The sequence below is a fragment of the Callithrix jacchus genome, chromosome 11, assembly GCF_049354715.1.
Source record: "Callithrix jacchus isolate 240 chromosome 11, calJac240_pri, whole genome shotgun sequence".
Lineage (NCBI taxonomy): Eukaryota > Metazoa > Chordata > Mammalia > Primates > Cebidae > Callithrix > Callithrix jacchus.
Window position 1 is genome coordinate 22598147 of NC_133512.1, and position 18209 is coordinate 22616355.

Sequence of the window (18209 nt, forward strand, 5' to 3'; positions counted from 1 at the left end):
TTTAATGGTGGGTACTTAAGCTAATGTAGTTGCTGAACAGGGCTACAATATATTTTTTTTTATTGTGTTTTAGGTTCTGGGGTACATGTAAAGAACATGCAGGATTGTTGCATAGGTACATACATGGCAACGTGATTTGCTCCCTCCATCCCCATCAACTATATCTGACATTTCTCCCCATGTTATCCCTCCCCAACTCCCTACCCACCACTGTCCCTCCCCTAGTCCCCCGCACCGACCTCACTGAGTGATGCTCCCCTCCCTGTGTCCATGTGCTCTCACTGTTCAACACTCACCTATGAGTGAGAACATGCGGTGCTTGATTCTCTGTTCTTGTGTCAGTTTGCTGAGAATTATGGTTTCCAGGTTCATCCATGTCCCCTACAAAGGTCACAAACTCATCGTTTTTTTATGGCTGCATAGTATTCCATGGTGTGTATGTGCCACATTTTCCCTGTCCAGTCTATCATCGATGGGCATTTGGGTTGGTTCCAGGTCTTTGCTATTGTAAACAGTGCTGCAATGAACGTACATGTGCATGTGTCCTTGTAGTAGAATGATTTATAATCCTTTGGATATATACCCAGTAATGGGATTGCTGGGTAAAATGGAATTTCTATTTCTAGGTCCTTGAGGAATCTCCACACTGTCTTCCACAATGGTTGAACTAATTTACACTCCCACCAACAGTGTAAAAGTGTTCCTATTTCTCCACATCCTCTCCAGCATCTTTTTTAGGGGGTAGGTCTTTGAGTGTATCTCGGAGATGCAAAGGAAGCAAAGAAGTGAGGATCTGGGCTGGGGATGGAAGCAGAGACAACTTGCAGGTTAAAGGGAGAGACTGACAAGAGCCCAGCCTCTACCTCAGCAACCATTAATGCACAGCTGAGAAAACAAAACAATTATAGCTTTACTTAGGCAATTCTAAGTGTCTAAGTCGATCTGGGCAAATCTGGAGAAACGTATTCTAATGCTGTGTCTTAATCAGTAGTATAGATTTGCCCAGGCTGTGGGCAGAGAGGTGTACACCCCCACAATGGCAGAGGAAGGCCACAGAGCCTACCCCACAAACCCAGGAGCATTTAAAGACTTAAAGGGGGAAGATTGCTTTTATTTTCAGTTAAAGTGAGGATTTTCTTAAGAAAAAGAATAACAAGACCACGGGCCCTCCCCAGATGTCTAAGGAGAATGCACAGTTAACTTCTTAGATCCACTTTCCCGAACCTGCCCCTGACAGCCAAGTGCAGCACAACAGAGATGAACCTCAGAACTACTGTGCTGTGACATAGCCCTTGCTCAGGACGGCAGTGCTGTGTGAGTCCATCTATGTTCTAAAGCAGGCAAAGCTATTCTGTAGTGAAAATGGATTGGGACAGCGGTTGCCTCTGCTGTATGGGGGCAGAGACGGACTGGGAGGGGCATGAGGGATGACAGTTACGGTTTAGCACATGACCGGAGTTCAGATCACACAGGGTGGTGCATTTGTTAAAACTCATCACATGCCACACTTAAGGTTAAGCCTTTCACAGTTTGTGAATGTTACCTTAAAAACAACGATGACTGCAAATTAATATTGAACTTTGTTTAGTGATATGCCAATGTGAAGTAGAGTGATATCTCACCTTTACTTTAAAATGCATCCAAAAGCAGACCAGAGGACCACATCTGACAGACAGATGGATAGATTTCTGATACGGTGAATGTAGTAAAATGCTAACATAAAGATGCTTGCAGTACAATTCTTCCAGCTTTTCTATACACTTATAAATCTTCATAGTAAAATTTTAGGACAAAAAGTTAGTGCTTTGAAGACCTAAGTCATAGGGCCTGCTGCACCTGATGCAGCAGAATTTGTCTTCGGATTTTCAATAAGTAGAGCAAACCACTAGCATTTTGTATGGAGCTTGATGCAAACACTTTTAATTTTCTGATGTATACCACTAATTAATATTAACTCTTTCTTTGAATAAACTGCAAAAATACCTAGTCTTAAACACATATTTTATGTAATTCTTAAAGTACAATGTATTCCTTTTTTTCTTCTTTCTTTACTGATTCGATAAATACTCTGTAAAATAACTGTGTTTAATGGCCAGCATTGGAGCAAGTCCATATGCAGATCCGAACTTCTCAGTTTAGGCAATATATAGTGACTGACATCCCCTAACACGGGTCCAGCTGCATGTTACGTTCCTGTAGCATTTTTAGTAGTTAATTTTAATATTCATTCAGTCTTCAAAGCATTTCTGGGAGGTTATCTTAGTTAATTTTATGTTGCTATAACAATAGCACAGACTGGGTAATTTTTTTTTTTTTTTTTGAGACACTCTGTCTCTGTCACCCAGGTTGGAGTACAGTGGTGCGATCTTGGCTCACTGCAACCTTTGTCTCCCAGGTTGAAGTGATTCTCCTGCCTCAGCCTCCCAAGTAGCTAAGAGGAGCACCACCATGCCCAGCTTTTTTTTTTTTTTTGTATTTTTAGTGGAGATAGGTTTCACCATGTTGGCCAGACTGGTCTTGAACTCCTGACCTCAAGTGATCTGCCCCATTCGGCCTCCCAAAGTATTGGGATTACAGGCATGAGCCACCTCGCCCAGCCCCAGACTGGGTAATTTATAAAGAAAATAAATGTATTTGGCTCCTGGTTCTGGTGACTGGAAAGTCCAAGGGTAAGACATTGGCATCTGCTTGGCAGCTGGTGAGGGCCTTCATGCTGTGTCAGTGTATGGTGGAAAGTCAAGAGAGCATGTATGTGAGGTGGTGGGGAAGAGAAAGAGGGGGTTCAACTAATCCTTTTATCAAGGACCCACTCCCCTGATAGCTAATCCACTCTTAGAATAATGGCATTAATCCATTCCTGAGGACACAGCTCTCATGACCTAATTATAATACCTCTCAAAGTTTCCACTTCTCGACACTGTTGCATTGGTGATTACGTTTCCAATAAATGCACTTTGGAAAACACATTCAAACCACTACAGAGGTCAATGTTACTGCCATCGTTTTTCTATTCGAGGAAAGCGTGGCACAGAGAGCTTGGAGGAGTACCTAGAGTCACATGATGAGGAAGTAGCTAAACAAAAACCTTGTCTTGGATTAACTAAAAACCTCTTGCTTTTTGTAATTTTGTCTTAAATCTACGTAATTTGTGACTGTAATATTTAAATAATTTATTCATATAAGTGGTCTCAACATTAAATTTTCTCATTGCTTTATATTTCTAATATGAGATATTTGGTAGAAGGATAAAACCAAGATCATACCTTGTTTTAATCAGAAAACCTAGACCAAGTCCTTCTGCCCCTCATTGTAGACGTCACTTAAAAGCTGCTGTCTCCTTTTGGGTACGTGACAAGCGAAAGCCGCAGAAGAAACCACTTTACATGTTCTCTTTCGATGCTTTAGTAATGAACCCAGGATAGTATTTAAGATTAACTTGCCTTACGTTGAATCAAGTAGTATGTCGACTGCCTTCTCATTCTCAAGAATAGACATGTTGGGTAATTGGCCATTTAAGTTTCTTTGCAATTTTTTGCCATTATTAACAAAATTAATGAACAAACATAAGGTCTGTTTCCTCAAAGGAAGTTCTCCAAAGTGGAATCGATGTAGAATTTAAGTATATTTATTTCTTTACACAGATTGTCCAGTTGCTTCCCAAAATGTTTTGTGAATTAAGATTTACATCAAGAATATGTAATGTTGTTACTGTCTCCTGAATACAGGATCTTTTTCTGAATATAAAAGTTACTTGTGCTAATTGTAAACAATGAAGGGTCATTATCTTCATTGATAATTAAGTGCTTCTAGGCTTGCGCTTTTATTTATTTATTCAAAAAGTGCTAAATAAGCCCTGAAGGGGCTTTCAGGGGGTCACTTGGGGCTAATTTAGCACTTTTTGAATAAATGAATAAAAGCACAAGTACAGTATTTAAAAAATATTATTTTCTATAATAGATTGATCTTAAATGGCATATTTTCCTTTATTTTATGGACAAAAGTTACTCTTTGATTTCATAATAAAAATTATTTGGTTCAGCTGAGAGAAACTTGCTAGTTGATGTCCTTGATTACTTAAAATGAAAGCAGCTGCCTGTTTTCATCCTTCTGCATCCTGAAGAAGCTCTTCTGCAGTGTGCTTCAGCCCTAGGTTCTAGTTGACCCTGTTCACCTGTTTGGCATAAGGGGCCCAACCAACACTTGCAGCTACCTGGACCACAGCTGATAAGATGCAATGGGAGTTAGAGGACATAGTCCGTCAGCTGGGAAAGCAGCTTTTATTCCAAGGTGTGCCAACTGGAAGGCCACGTGTTATTGTCACAATCCTGTACCTCCATCCGTGCTGACATCTTTAAGGACTTTAGAACTGGGGACTCAGTGTAGCCCTGTCTGTGTGTGTAGCAGACAACCATACAATTGTTCTGACTTGTGGCTGCATTCAGAGCAACCTCATTTCCCCCACACTCCTGGGGGACAGCAGACCAGAGACGCTGGGTCAATCCAGAGTTATGGTTGGAAAAATGATGGAATAATTCTGCCCCTAGAGATAAGAGAGAGGGACTCCGTCTTGTAACTGTCATGGTTCTCAGGTAGAAGTTCTCATTACCACTGAAATTGAATGAGAACACAGAAGGGAAGAATAGGGAAATCCCCACAGAGTTCAAGAGGATGTGAGGATTGCTTCATATTTAATGTTTGTGTAAGTGCTTTGGGTTGGTTATGAGCTGTCTGAACATGTGCTTACTTCCATGGCTCATCACGAGGGCAGACAGTCAGATGATGCTCTTTAGAATCATTCCCATGGGGAGGGAACAAAGAAGCTTATAAAATGGAAATGCACATGTAAAAAGCATTGGAGAAAGTGCCAGTGTATTGATTTTGGCCTTGGTTTGTGCTCTGCCACCTGGTTACTGTGATTGCAGGAGCCCGTTTGCAGACGAGGAAGAACCTGGCCAGAGCTGAATCCAACATCCAAAGCCAAAGGCTGTATTTCTTCACTCTCAGGATAATTTGGGTTTAAATTATAGTTCCTTTACACACTCTCTGCCTCAAAAGCCCCAAGACACTGTTTTGTTATGCTTGCCTAAACATGCCTTTCAAAGAGCTAGGTCTGTAAATACAACTTTATTATAACCCTCTCCTTTGCTTTTAAAAATGGATGACCGCATCTATTTCTATGGTCTAACTTGGTCCCTTAATTTAAACTTTTTTCTTGGATTAAGTTTGATGCCTTGAAACATTAAGGACTCAGGCATGTAAGGTTGTGTGCGGGTGGTAAGGGAAGTCACTGTGCCTCCGCCTGTGCTGGGCAGATCAACACGGAGTGTGGACCCACAGAGGGATGTGTGGGTTTCTCACTAGATGAGGGTGCTTTTAAATATTATATTTTGATGTTTGTTATTTTCTGAATATTCTACAGTTAGACTTTTGATTTATTCTTTGATGCATTCGTTTGAATAATATTTTTAATCTCCAGCCAGTTAGGTTTTTGATTTACACTACTGTCACTGATTTTAGGTGTACAGTGTTGTATATACTACTGCCCAGTGTACGTTATGTTTGTAAACATTCTTTGCATGCACAACAATGGAACATATTTTTGCACCGTTAAAATATCATGATATAGTTATTAACTCAACCCTGCAGTTACATTACTGAAATGCCTTGTGAAATTCATTCGCCTACTGGAATAAATTACAGGTTAATCCTATCTTAGAGACTTTCATAGAATGTTCATCTACCAGCCACCCCTTGAAACATTAACATTTTTTTCTTTTGGCCTTCTGATGCCATTCCATGCATTATAAGGACAAATTATCTCTGATTATTAATTGCACCTTATATAAATGCAAACATCTTTTGTCACATTTGCTTTGATGTGGCCTTTAGTAGGAATTTGTATTATTGGTCACTAAAGCTCACAAAATTAGTAAACTTTGTGACCAGATGAGCTCGGCCAGAATGGAGAAGTCTCCCTGTGCAGGGAGTGAATAAACTGCTAGCCTTATGACCTGGACCTCGAGGGACTGTTTTATTTTAGTTTTGCTACATATCTCAGTATTTCATGTGGTATCTTTCTTTTTCTTTCAGTTTGCCAAGGCACGAGTAACAAGCTCACGCAGCTGGGCACTTTTGAAGATCATTTTCTCAGCCTCCAGAGGATGTTCAATAACTGTGAGGTGGTCCTTGGGAATTTGGAAATTACCTACGTGCAGAGGAATTATGATCTTTCCTTCTTAAAGGTTGGTGACTTTGATTTTCCTACACAAATAAAATTGGAGAAAATCTAAGTGGAGAAAGGCCTGGGCAGAAATTCACTTAAAGTGTGTTGATTTTTGCTTTGGCAATGACAAGTCTTAGCCCCAAATGAGAGTTTTATGAGAAAGCCACTTTAGCAGCTCGTGTCCAGTGACAGCTAGAAAAAGAATATGAAAGAGAAACAGGCTAGCCTGACGTTCTCCTGTCATCACAGCCATTGACGCTTATCCCTGACTACTGCCTTGGTCATGGTGTGCTGCTATACTAGCTCTTAAAAACTTTTTTTAAAAGCCCTGCTTTGCACCATTTGCCTATTTCCTTAGTGTCAATACTAGCACCATAGCTGATTTCAAGCTACCAAGAATTTCACGTAGCTGGTCACAGGATGCTTATTTCACAGTAGACGCTAACAAGCCCATAGGTGCCAGCTCTGAAGACGTCAGAGTTTGGTGGTCATTGAACTTTGGGTGGGATTTACTTAGGCTTCTTCTGTTTTTCTTTTTCCTTTCCTTTTTAGGTAAGAAATAATACAAGAGAGATACAAAGTAATTCTTTTTCATTTCCACTTTCACTGGAGAGTGCTGAACCCCATGAGGCATGAGAACACAGCATTCCAGAACAATGCTCATTGCTCGTTATCACACGTGTCAAAGGCTAACGTGCAGGGATTGTTGCAAATCGTGGACATGCCACCTCCCGTGTCCACGACTGCAGTCATCTGCCTGTTTTACATTTGTTGAGCACTCTTGTGCATTAGGGTTCAGCTGGGTGTCCTAGGGCTCTTTGGACTTATTTTAGACCTTGAGTTCTTGAGTTCCCCAAAAGAGAAATCACACACTTATGTTTTCTCCTCTTAGACCATCCAGGAAGTGGCCGGTTATGTCCTCATCGCCCTCAACACAGTGGAGCGGATTCCTTTGGAAAACCTGCAGATCATCAGAGGAAATATGTTCTATGAAAATTCCTACGCCTTAGCAGTCTTATCCAACTATGATGCAAATAAAACCGGACTGAAGGAGCTGCCCATGAGAAACTTACAGGGTGAGAGGCTGGGATGCCGAGGCCGGGAGGCTGGAAACGCAGAGAGCAGTTCCGATGTGCCATCGGAACATCGCAGCGAGCTTGTCACTCTGTTATGCCTCGGACAAGACTTTTATTTTTACCCAGTACACGTGCAGAGTGCCAGCTGTGTGTAAGATACTGCAGGGGGGGAAGTTACTGAGAAGATGGCAGATACTGGAATGGCAAGATTTAAGCCGGGTACCAGTGTTTCCAGGGACATTAAAAAACATGGAGATTTAGTAAGAAATCGTAAAGATTCGAGTAAAGGAGAGTGAAACCAGACAAGCTGGGCAGGAATCAGGAGTCTGTGTGTTAGGCAGTGAATAAACTGCCAGTCTTATTATCTGAACCTCAAGGATAAAAGATATGCAATAAAAATCATACCGCATTGAGGGCAGTTTTGAGAGTAGCGCTGTTACACAAAAAGCCGTGTGTAAGTTACGGGTAGGGAATGAGGTGTCCTAGAACTTTGAATTTCTGTGAGCAGGACATGCGAGGTTCCTGTAAGAGGAAAAGATGAAGGATGAAAGAAGAGAGGGGAAGTTGATTTTTAAAAACCAGAGACAGCAGTCTCTGTTTTTGTGCCTCACTGTGCAGTAGGATTAGGGCCAAGAATGTGAACTGGTAACTTCATTCAATGCCCACAACCTTTCTTCAAAGTAGGCATTGTGCAGATGCCCCTTGACTTATGATGGGATGCTATCTGGCTGGACCCCTCCAAGGGTAAAGGCATCATTAGGTCGGATTTCAGGGCTGATTGAATGTGAATTGCCTTCACACCATGGCAAAGTCAAAAATCTATATTAAACCATGGTAAGCTGGGGACTGGCTGTGCTCTGCCATTTTACAAATAAATAAATTGCAGTCAAGTCCCTCCCCAGAGGCCCCCAGCAAGTGAATGGTGAGAGAGGCCAGCTGTGGCCACCATCTCTGCCCCAGGGCTTGCAATGCCCCTCCTGTGCCATGCAGTTCTGACAGGGAGGAAGTACTGGCAGGAAAGTGGTGTAATGAAAGAGGTGCCAAGCAGAGGGAACCATATCGGGAGTGACAGGAGCCCAACAGGGGTGCAGCGCTGGGACCCAGGCCAGCCCCTCCCCACGCGGCTCCTCGGTTCACCACCTATACAGCTGTGTGGATCCCCCCGACCCGCTGCTGCTCAGAGCACACATGCTTGTGTCTGTGCTGACACTTGCTGGTACTGTGAGCACCTCCTGTGAGATGGCCCGGGACACCAGTTCCTTCCCTGCACCCCACATGCTATGTGGGAGGGAGGCAGCCCATGTGGGTGCCTGGACCCCGGAGCCAGACCCTCTGGGTTTCAGCCTGGTTTGGTCCTTCAGCAGCCAGACAGCTCTGGAGCACATTCTCCAATCCCTCTGTGTCTCTGTTTCCTCATCTTCAAAAATGTGGATGGCATAGCTGCTAAAAAAAGGTGACATCCCGTCCCAGAAAATCCAGGGACTATAGGAACAGGCCTCAGCAGCTCTTTCCACTTCCTTGGTATGATTGGTTTTTAAACCAAGATCAGGTTTGTATAGATGCAGATGAGTTAATGTGGTCCTGTTAATAGCTAACCTAGTACCTGCCTCCTGTGAGCCTCTGTTACTCCTGGGTGCCCACCTCCTCTACTAAGCCACCAGGAAGTGGCCCCTGCAGCCTCCCTCACTGGTGCTGGCCCTCCTCTGGCAGTGGCCAGGGATGGACACATTCAAGCCTGTACAAAGGGTGAGTGTTCCATTGATGACATTAAACATGAACGTTGACAGAATGACTTACATGTACAAAACCCTGGGCAAGTGCTGGGGGCTCTGCAAGGATGAATTAGACCCGCAGGCTTCTATCTGGGAGCTGACAGCTTGGGGACAGACATGTCACACACTGCACGTGTGCTGAAGGCCTGGCTCTGACTCTCCCTCCTCTCACTCAGCTCCTGGGTGGGTTGTCTGGGCTGCCCCAGCAGCCTGCATGGCCCTGTTGGTGCTTCCAGCCCTGACCTTTCCTGAGTTCCGTCCACCTGTGCATGGCTTCCTTTTGAGCATTTCCACAGGTGGCTCTGTTGTTATCTCCAACCTCATAAAGAAAGCACCACGATTCAGCCCTCATGACCGCAGGCGTCCTCCCTCAGTTCCCTGCTTCTGCACAGCCCCTGAAGAAGCTGTCTGCCTGTTCCGCTATTTCCCTGCACTGCGTGTCCTGTCTGCAGGAAGCCTTCGGCCCTCACCTCCACACTCCTCTAAGAGATGTGTGCCTGTCCCCTGTGGGGAAGCTCATTTTCCCAGCAGCCTCGGGGATCTTTGGGGGTGACCTTCCCGTGTTGTTACTCTGTGCATACAACATGCCTATTCCCCACCTGGGGTGCTGGGCACTGCTTTATGTATTGAAGATCGATTTTCTCTCTAGTATAAAGTCACCGGTGGTCATTGCATCATCGTGAGAATGAATGAAGGTAGTGCTTATAAATTAGCTAGTGAGGTACCCGGCCTCCCTGTGTGGCAGGGTCTCCCTGGGCATGAGGCTGTTAGAGTGGGTGACATGTCTGTCCCCAAGCCTGTCAGCTCCAGATAGAAGCCTGCAGGTCTGATTCATCCTCGAAGTGCCCACAGCACCTGCCCAGGGCTTTGTACATAGTCATTCTGTCCATGGTCATGTTTAATGTCATCAGTGGAACACTCACCCTCTGTACAGGCTTGAATGTGTCCATCCCTGACTTCCCCGCATCCTCTTAGCTCTTCCTTGAAAACAGCTGTACAGTCTGACCATCCTGTGCATCCTTGGAGTCCACTGTCTCCATCATAGATTCAGAATCTTCTTGCTTCGTGTCACTCTCATACCCTTTTCTCTAATGGAAAGCTCCACCTGGGCATGTGAGGTGGAGGCTGACCCCTCACCCAGCACCTGGGGCTGCAGCGCTCCCTCCGGACCTGCCTCCCTGCCCTGCCTACCCCTCACATCATGCGACCATTCCACTCCAGCTGATCAGCCACGGGGGACCCCCAGCTTACCACACGGGCATCGTTTATGCTATGACTACTGACTTAAACCATTCTCTTCCTTCCTCCCGGTATTTCTAAATTTATAATTATTGCTCAAAGCCCAATTCAGAGAAACCCCTAACTCCTTCATGGCTCTCTGATTAACTATTTTATCTGACCGCCCCCGGGGTAGTTCACAGGACTAACGCTAGCAGCACGTAAATGTGAAGAGCGCAAACATCCTTCACGGGAATTTAAAGGAGCTGGAAAGGGTGCTCACCACAGTTCCATTCTCGTGCAGAAATCCTGCATGGCGCCGTGCGGTTCAGCAACAACCCTACCCTGTGCAACGTGGACAGCATCCAGTGGCGGGACATCGTCAGCAATGACTTTCTAAGCAACATGTCGATGGACTTCCAGAACCACGTGGCTGGCTGTAAGTGTCACACACAAGCTCTGCCTCCAGCTCCTATGGAGGGAGCTCTGCAGCGCTGGGGCAGGGAGAGAAGCCATGTTTACTAAGTCACATTAATCAAAAACAAAAAGTAGTAAGCAAAATATCTGATCCCTGGAAGAGCACGTATTTACCACAGATGTAGACATTGGCTTTTCACAGCAGGTGGCAGCCTGGCTGGCTGGCAGGGCAGGCCACCCAAGGCAGGTCCCCTGCAGGGACACCAGAGCCCTCATGCCCTAAGAAGAGCTGCTGTTCACGGGGCGGCCAGCACCGGGCCTCTCCCAGCCTGCCCCGCTGAGACTGGCCAGACTCCTGCACGCTGCTGAGTCCCCAGAGGCATCCTGAAGCACTGGAGCTGAATCCACCCCCAGCTGAGGGCATGAACACTGCCACATGGAGCCACACCCAAAGCTGGGCACTGCTCATGGGGAGGAAGTCTGTCCGTGTTTCCTTGAATGTTGGTGGCCTGGTCCTTGTCCTGTTCACCAGCGAGGCTGCCTGTAGGGAAGCCTGGCAGGGAACCAGGTGCAGGTCAGGGTGGCGCTCCGGCCAAGGCCAGCACTGATGGGGGACTCTGAGATGCAAGCTCACACTCACCCCGCTCCCCTGAACCATGCCCCTTCCTGATCGCCCGGCCTTCCCGTGATGACCAGTTCCCATCTCTCTGTTTCTCCACAACTGTGCAGTGGGTGCCTATTTGTTTTCTGCCCTCAAAAAAAAAAAAGAGGGAGCTGACATGAATCTTCAGAATCATCAACTAGAAGGCTTTGGGTTTTTATATATTTATTTTATTTTTATTTTATGAATAGATTATGATGAAATGCCCATAAGATTTTTCCATCTTATCCTCATACACCCATATTAGTGTACGGCCATTAGCACTGTCCACACACACAACTCTTTTATCTTGCAGAGCTGAAACTCTGCCCATTAGACAGTGACTTCCTGCTCTCTCTTTCTTCCCAGCCTCTGGCCCTGACAGGCACCAGTCCACTTGATGTCTCTACGAATGTGACTGCTCTGGGGCTGCCATATAGGTGGAATCATGTAGTATCTGTCCTTTTGTGTCTGGCTTATTTCACCTAGCAAAATGTCCCAACGGTTCATTCATGTGGCACGTGTTGAATATTCCATGGCATGTGTACACGACATTTCATTTGTCTGTTCACCCACTGACGGACACTTGGATTGCCTCCACCTTTTGACTTTGAATAATGCTGCTGTGAACATGGGTATTGAGCCTCTTTGTTTTATAAACAAATTATTCCACCAGATACCCATTCCAACACCTACTATGTTTGCAAGAAACTGAAAGCTTTATTTTACATTGCAGATTTTCATATTATGAAACTGAAAGCTTTATTTTACATTGCAGATTTTCATATTATGAGACAAGGTTAGCATTTCCTCAGCTGTCTGGTGGACACTGGGGAGATTAAATTGTGCACTTTTTTTTTTTTTTTTTGATGAACCTAGAATGGTGATGGGGCCAGTGTTTGCCACAGATTAGGTCAGGCAGCCCACAATGGCAGCCTCCATGTTCTGCACCACAACTGTCGGAAAGACCCACAAAGAAAGTGCTGGAAAGGGGAATGAACAGTGGGTTCGTGCAGTAAAAAGATTCAAATACAGGGCTTTGAACTATAGGCCAATGCGGTATTCCTTTAAGAACAGACATTTAAAAAGACAAGAAGAATAAGCCTAGCTAAATCAAAAGTCCATAAAGAATGGACATATCAAGCCAGTAAGGGACTAATTCATTATTCAATAAACTGTGTAGAAGGACTTAACTATTGGGGCGAAAATACCAAAGTGAGAGAACTATAAAGGGTTTTTATAAAGGAACTAGTCATATTGCAGAGTGCAAATTCGCCATTGACCTGATACCTGAATTTTCCTTCTTACCATCTAGAGGCAAGCTGGGAAACTGCCAGGCTCCTGTGGGAAAGGAAGCCCCTCTCTTGACTGGTGCTTTATGGCTATATGTTCCAGCTCAGAACGGGTCTCATTGAGTCTTCACCAAAACAAATCTCATGAGATGATTTAAGTGTTTTACGGACAAGATGCCTGAGATTCAGAAAAATTTCACAGTGTGCCCAGAGTTATGTTTCTGTTGAAGTTTGGCGTTAGAAGTTAGAATGAATGGGTTTACTTGAGAGAAAATTAAAATAAATCCATCACCCACTCCATGTAATATAAATTCCAGATACGTATTAAATACTTAAAATAAAATATTTAATGTATATATAAATGCCAGAAAGAAAAATAAGGATGAATATTTTGTAACGTCAAGTTGAAGAAAAGCCAAAATCTGACACCATAAAAGAAAACTTTCATGTGAAAAATATTAATGGCTACCAGGAAAACATTGTGCAGTGTCTGATTGCCATGAAGAGGGTTAGTATCCTTGCTATATCGTTATCTGATGTCATCTTTAAAAGACTATTAAAAAGATTAATCTCTTAATAAAAACCTGGCCCAGAACATAAGCAGCCTCTCTCTCTCTCTGTCTCTCTTTCTGTGACACACAGATCACCAAGAAATAAAGTAAAATGTAATTTCTAAGGTAATAAAAAAGGTCAGAGTAAAATAAGAAAGCATCACATCTTCACATCTTCCTTTGTTAAGTATTTAGGTTCCTTTTGCTTTTTTTTTTTTTTTTTTTTTTTTTTTGAGATAGAGTTTCGCTCTTGTTACCCAGGCTGGAGTGCAATGGCGCAATCTCGGCTCACCGCAACCTCCACCTCCTGGGTTCAGGCAATTCTCCTGCCTCAGCCTCTTGAGCAGCTGGGATTACAGGCATGCCCAGCTAATTTTTTGTATTTTTAGTAGAGACGGAGTTTCACCATGTTGACCAGGATGGTCTCGATCTCTTGACCTCATGATCCACCAGCCTCGGCCTCCCAAAGTGCTGGGATTACAGGCTTGGGCCACCGCGCCCAGCCTCATTTCACTTTTAAACACCTGGGTCAGCTGGGGTGTAGAGAAACAGAAATTCTCATGTTTCTGCCTGTGGGCATATAAGTTAATAAAACCCAGCTTGGCAATACGCCTGCAAAATGTATCTAAAACTAATATGTATAGCTCTGACCCACGAATGTCACATTTAGTAATAAGAGATAAAGAAATAAAAGTGAAAATCATAAGAGATGTAGAAACATATTCTTATCAAGAATTCCTTGTAGCCAAATTTTGTGAACAAATTATGTATCTAAAAATAAGAGATTGGTTAAATTAATTATGCTGCAGCCATGCTATTTATAATCATGTTAGATAGAAACATATTTAAAGCCATTTACTATGTCTTCACAGTAAAAGCATGGAAAAATGATCATGTTTTATCAGGGTTTTAAGATTATAACACAATGTATAGTGGGATTTCAATTCCCGTACATACATAGACTTATATGTCTATATTGATTAACCCTGGATGAGTCCCATGTCTTTTTGCTTCCTTCTATTATCCATATTTTATATGATGTGCCTGCATTTCTTTTTTGTCACAGTTGGTCAACACTAGAATCATAAACAGACCTTAGTTTGTTGGCAAATGTTTAACCTGTTAAAGAAAGACGTGTTTTTCTCTTAAACATTTTTTATACAATGATTACATGCTTATAATAGAAATTTGAAAATTATATGTAAGTACAGGTAAAATTCTTTCTGTACTTACATAGAATTTTCATGTAAATAATTTTACATCTAATTTTTATGTAAATAATTTTACACATAATTTTCATGTAAATGATTTTACATGAAACTGAAAGCTTTAGTTTACATGAAAATTTTACATGAAATACTTTTACATGAAATTACATAATTTACATAATTTTACATGAAAATTATATGTAAGTACAGAAAGAATGGGATGGCACTCTATAGACCTATGTGCTTTTAGCATGCCTGCATATGACCTTGCTTTCTCTCGGCCTCTGCCAGCGTCTCTCTGCCTCCCTTTCTCAAAACGTTCATCCCAATGTCAGTCGCGATGCCAGCCTCCCCGGCCTTCATGACTCTAAGGAGCACCCACACAGCATTAGCGCCCTTCACCCTGGTGATATCGTGGCTTCACAATCACGTGAGAGATAGATCATCAGCTCTCCTGTTTGAGATCTAAATTCTCCCTAACTGCAGGAGACCTCGGGACCCATGAACTTCTTTAGTTTACTGTGTCTTCACAGTAAAAGATATCTGCATGACTGGACTCTTATTAAATTTGGTGGTTAACCTGCTCTCTCTGTATAGATATAGCACTTTGACCTTCAGACTTCTCAATACTGATAAAAAGAAAACATGACAGATGAGAGGAAAACCTTTGCAGCTATAGTTTGTAATTGGCCAATTATAAAAACTGCAAAAATTGACCAGATAACGAAGATCTCACACAGTCAACAAGGCAGTCTGCACTGTTAACATTTCACCCTCTATGCAGCCTTTTGCGCTTCTCTCTGATATGGAGTCTAGAAGGTTTTATTTACAGGCCATGGCTTAACAATCCCAGAACGACTGACACATGCAGTCACTCAAGACTGGACATGGCAAGGAAGCAGTGAGTCCGTGCCAAAGGTCCAGCCAGACCAGACACTCTAGCTGCGGCGGGAGATGCTGGGGGATGCTCCAAGCCTAAGCAGATTGCAAACAGGGAACCTCAAATTCGTGAAGAATTCTCACATATGTGGCCCATGTTAGTAATTACTCTCCGCCTCAGCTCCCACAGCTGACATGTAAATAAAAGCAGTACATGGTTCATCTTCTTTTCTTATCAAGGTCTCTTAAGTGATTCTACAAACCAGCCAGCCAATCAGATATAAGTTGCCAAGATTGTCTTCATTTATTGAACGTGTTTAACTCAGGCCTGGGAAAGGGTGTCATCCATTTCTCATTATTCCTTCCCTTTCACTGAGATATGCATCTATTACTTTTACATTTCAGGCCAAAAGTGTGATCCAAGCTGTCCCAATGGGAGCTGCTGGGGTGCAGGGGAGGAGAACTGCCAGAAACGTAAGTCAGTGAACAGCCTCAGACCCACGTGTGACTGCCCCCCCTGCCTTCACTTACTTAGGTGATTGGATTTGTTTTCCGCTTTGAAGACTCCAGCTATTTTATTACATGGCCAGGTGTGAACTGTTAGCTGAATGACAGTCTTGCAAATCTCACCGCATGCGGTTAATCCAGGGTGGGTTATTTTGAGCGCTTCAGCCTGTCATAAATAAGTGAACGTCAGCAGGGTACCCCAGCCCTGTCCTCTGGACACAGCACACTTTCCCAGGAATGGAAGTCTTGTCCCTGTTGACAGCAGTCACCATGCTTCTTGCTTCCTCTCCCTCCGTGGCTTTCTTTGGTAGTCACCTACACAGAAGCCTGAGCACGGTTCCTCATAGGGACTCCGTGTGGACCCTGCCTTAGGACAGAGAGGGCCACTCGCCCAGGCATGGCTGGCTGGCTCAGCCTCTCCGTGGCCAAGGAATCTGGGGACATGAGCTCAAAAACAGACCCTCTGTCCTTAAGCTGAATTGTTGGGTGGCTGTTAGGCCCTTCTAAACACTACTTCCCAGCAGGTATTTTTGTTCTTTGTCTGTGCTGCCTGCATTGCCCAAGATGTATCTAATTATTGAGCAGGTCTCAAAGTCTAGACTTGATTTGATGAGTTCTCTTAAGTGATGAAAGATAAATCAGGAGAAAAAAGATCCAATGAGAAAAGGACATGGTTTGACTCAGCTTGAATGAGGTTTCGTTGGAAGCAAATGTGTCTTTACTTTTTTGTCTACATCTGCAAGCGCTCTGCAACCTCCCTGGGAAATGACCCTATGCTCACTCTTCAGCTCACGGGGGACCTTTGCTCTTTTTCAGTGACCAAAATCATCTGTGCCCAGCAGTGCTCTGGGCGCTGCCGCGGCAAGTCCCCCAGTGACTGCTGCCACAACCAGTGTGCCGCGGGCTGCACGGGCCCTCGAGAGAGTGACTGCCTGGTAAGATGCCCCTCCAGCAGCCTCCCTGGAGCCGGCTGTGGCTGCACCCTCCCTACCCACGCCAGGACAGAGGACCTCCTGTGGAGGAGCTGTCAATTAGCATTTGTAGTAACAGATAGGATATTGCCCTCTGCCTGGTGACAAAGTATCTTTTGTATCCTGCCTCCACCACTCACTGAGACCTTGGGAAAATCATGGGACCTCCATGCCTCCATTTCCCCACCTGACAATGATGTGTAACAAAGTCTCTCCCAGCTGAATGCTTAAAGGACATAATGTCTATGATGGCCATCACCAGGACTGGCCACAGAACAAGCACTAAATGCTACATGCAAGTATTGTCATAAATGTGCCTTGTTTTGCCAGCAGCGCACTCTCTTTATTGACTTCTGCTATACCTCTAGAGACTTGACACCATGAGGTCCCTAGGAGACCCATGGAGAGCCACACAGGTCTTGCTGGCTGGGGCTGCATTAGGGCCTACTGACACAAATCCCTCAGCAGCTCCTCCACCACTGCTCAGGCACCTCCTGAGCTGCACCCTGCCCTCAAGGTCTCCTGAAGTACTCCCTCTCACCCTGTTACTGCAGAAAGTGCCAGCAGAAGACTTGCTGTCCCAGCGGGCTCTGGGCAGCACCAGAGGGTGTAGGTCAGGAGCATCTTGGAAGCCCTAGAGATGCCAAGGCTGGTGGATGTGATTCCTGAAGTGGGCGCTGGGTGTGATGAAGTCCTCCCTAAGACTAAATCCAGAGCACTCTGTGGTTTCAGGGAAGATTCCTAAATTCCAGAAGCTGGACCCAGACCCCCTGGGCTGTTTGTAATGTGAGCCCCAGGGAGAACACTGTGCATGGGGTTGATCCTGGAAAGAGCCCATCCTGTATTGGGTCTGGCCCCTTTCCAGGGCATTGACCTAGGCAAGGTTTTCTGCCATTCAGCAATACATTATAAAATGTACACTCAGTTGTACTTTATAAGGAAGCCCAATGTAATCTGAGTTTAAACATTAATTTCACTCCATAGTCACCTATAGATTGTGCAAACTCCATCATCTGTACATTAGTAAAGAGATGTATTTTTATCATCACCCAGAAATTATGATGGGTGGGACAGTGCATCTAATAAAACATGGACTTTTTGGAAGAAGGGTCTCTGACTCTGCAGAGGGCGCTGCTAACTTTTCCCACACTAGTTGAACACTGGGCTATGAGGGCCATAACTTGAGCTTTTTAACGGGCGTCAACGCCGTGCTGTGCTTCCTCTGTGTGTGGCGCCCGCCAAGTCTCCTTACTCACTTGCCCGGTATGTCCTTTCTCCTCCCCAGGTCTGCCGCAAATTTCGAGATGAAGCCACATGCAAGGACACCTGCCCTCCACTCATGCTCTACAACCCCACCACATATCAGATGGACGTGAACCCTGAGGGCAAATACAGCTTTGGTGCCACCTGTGTGAAGAAGTGTCCCCGTGAGTCCTTCCCTGTGAGCCCTCTGAC

At 44.4% G+C, this 18209-nt stretch overlaps 1 protein-coding gene across 2 annotated transcripts in view; it reads left to right on the forward strand.

The window, feature by feature from the left end:
- The window catches only part of EGFR (epidermal growth factor receptor), a 198673-nt gene that overhangs the window by 121678 nt on the left and 58786 nt on the right, over window positions 1-18209 (forward strand). For both annotated transcript variants that reach the window (XM_035253446.3, XM_035253447.3), the window contains exons 2-7: window positions 6091-6242; window positions 7116-7299; window positions 10594-10728; window positions 15682-15750; window positions 16600-16718; window positions 18040-18181. In XM_035253446.3, the coding sequence (XP_035109337.1) occupies window positions 6091-6242; window positions 7116-7299; window positions 10594-10728; window positions 15682-15750; window positions 16600-16718; window positions 18040-18181 (801 nt within the window). The remainder of the gene's footprint in view (window positions 1-6090; window positions 6243-7115; window positions 7300-10593; window positions 10729-15681; window positions 15751-16599; window positions 16719-18039; window positions 18182-18209) is intronic.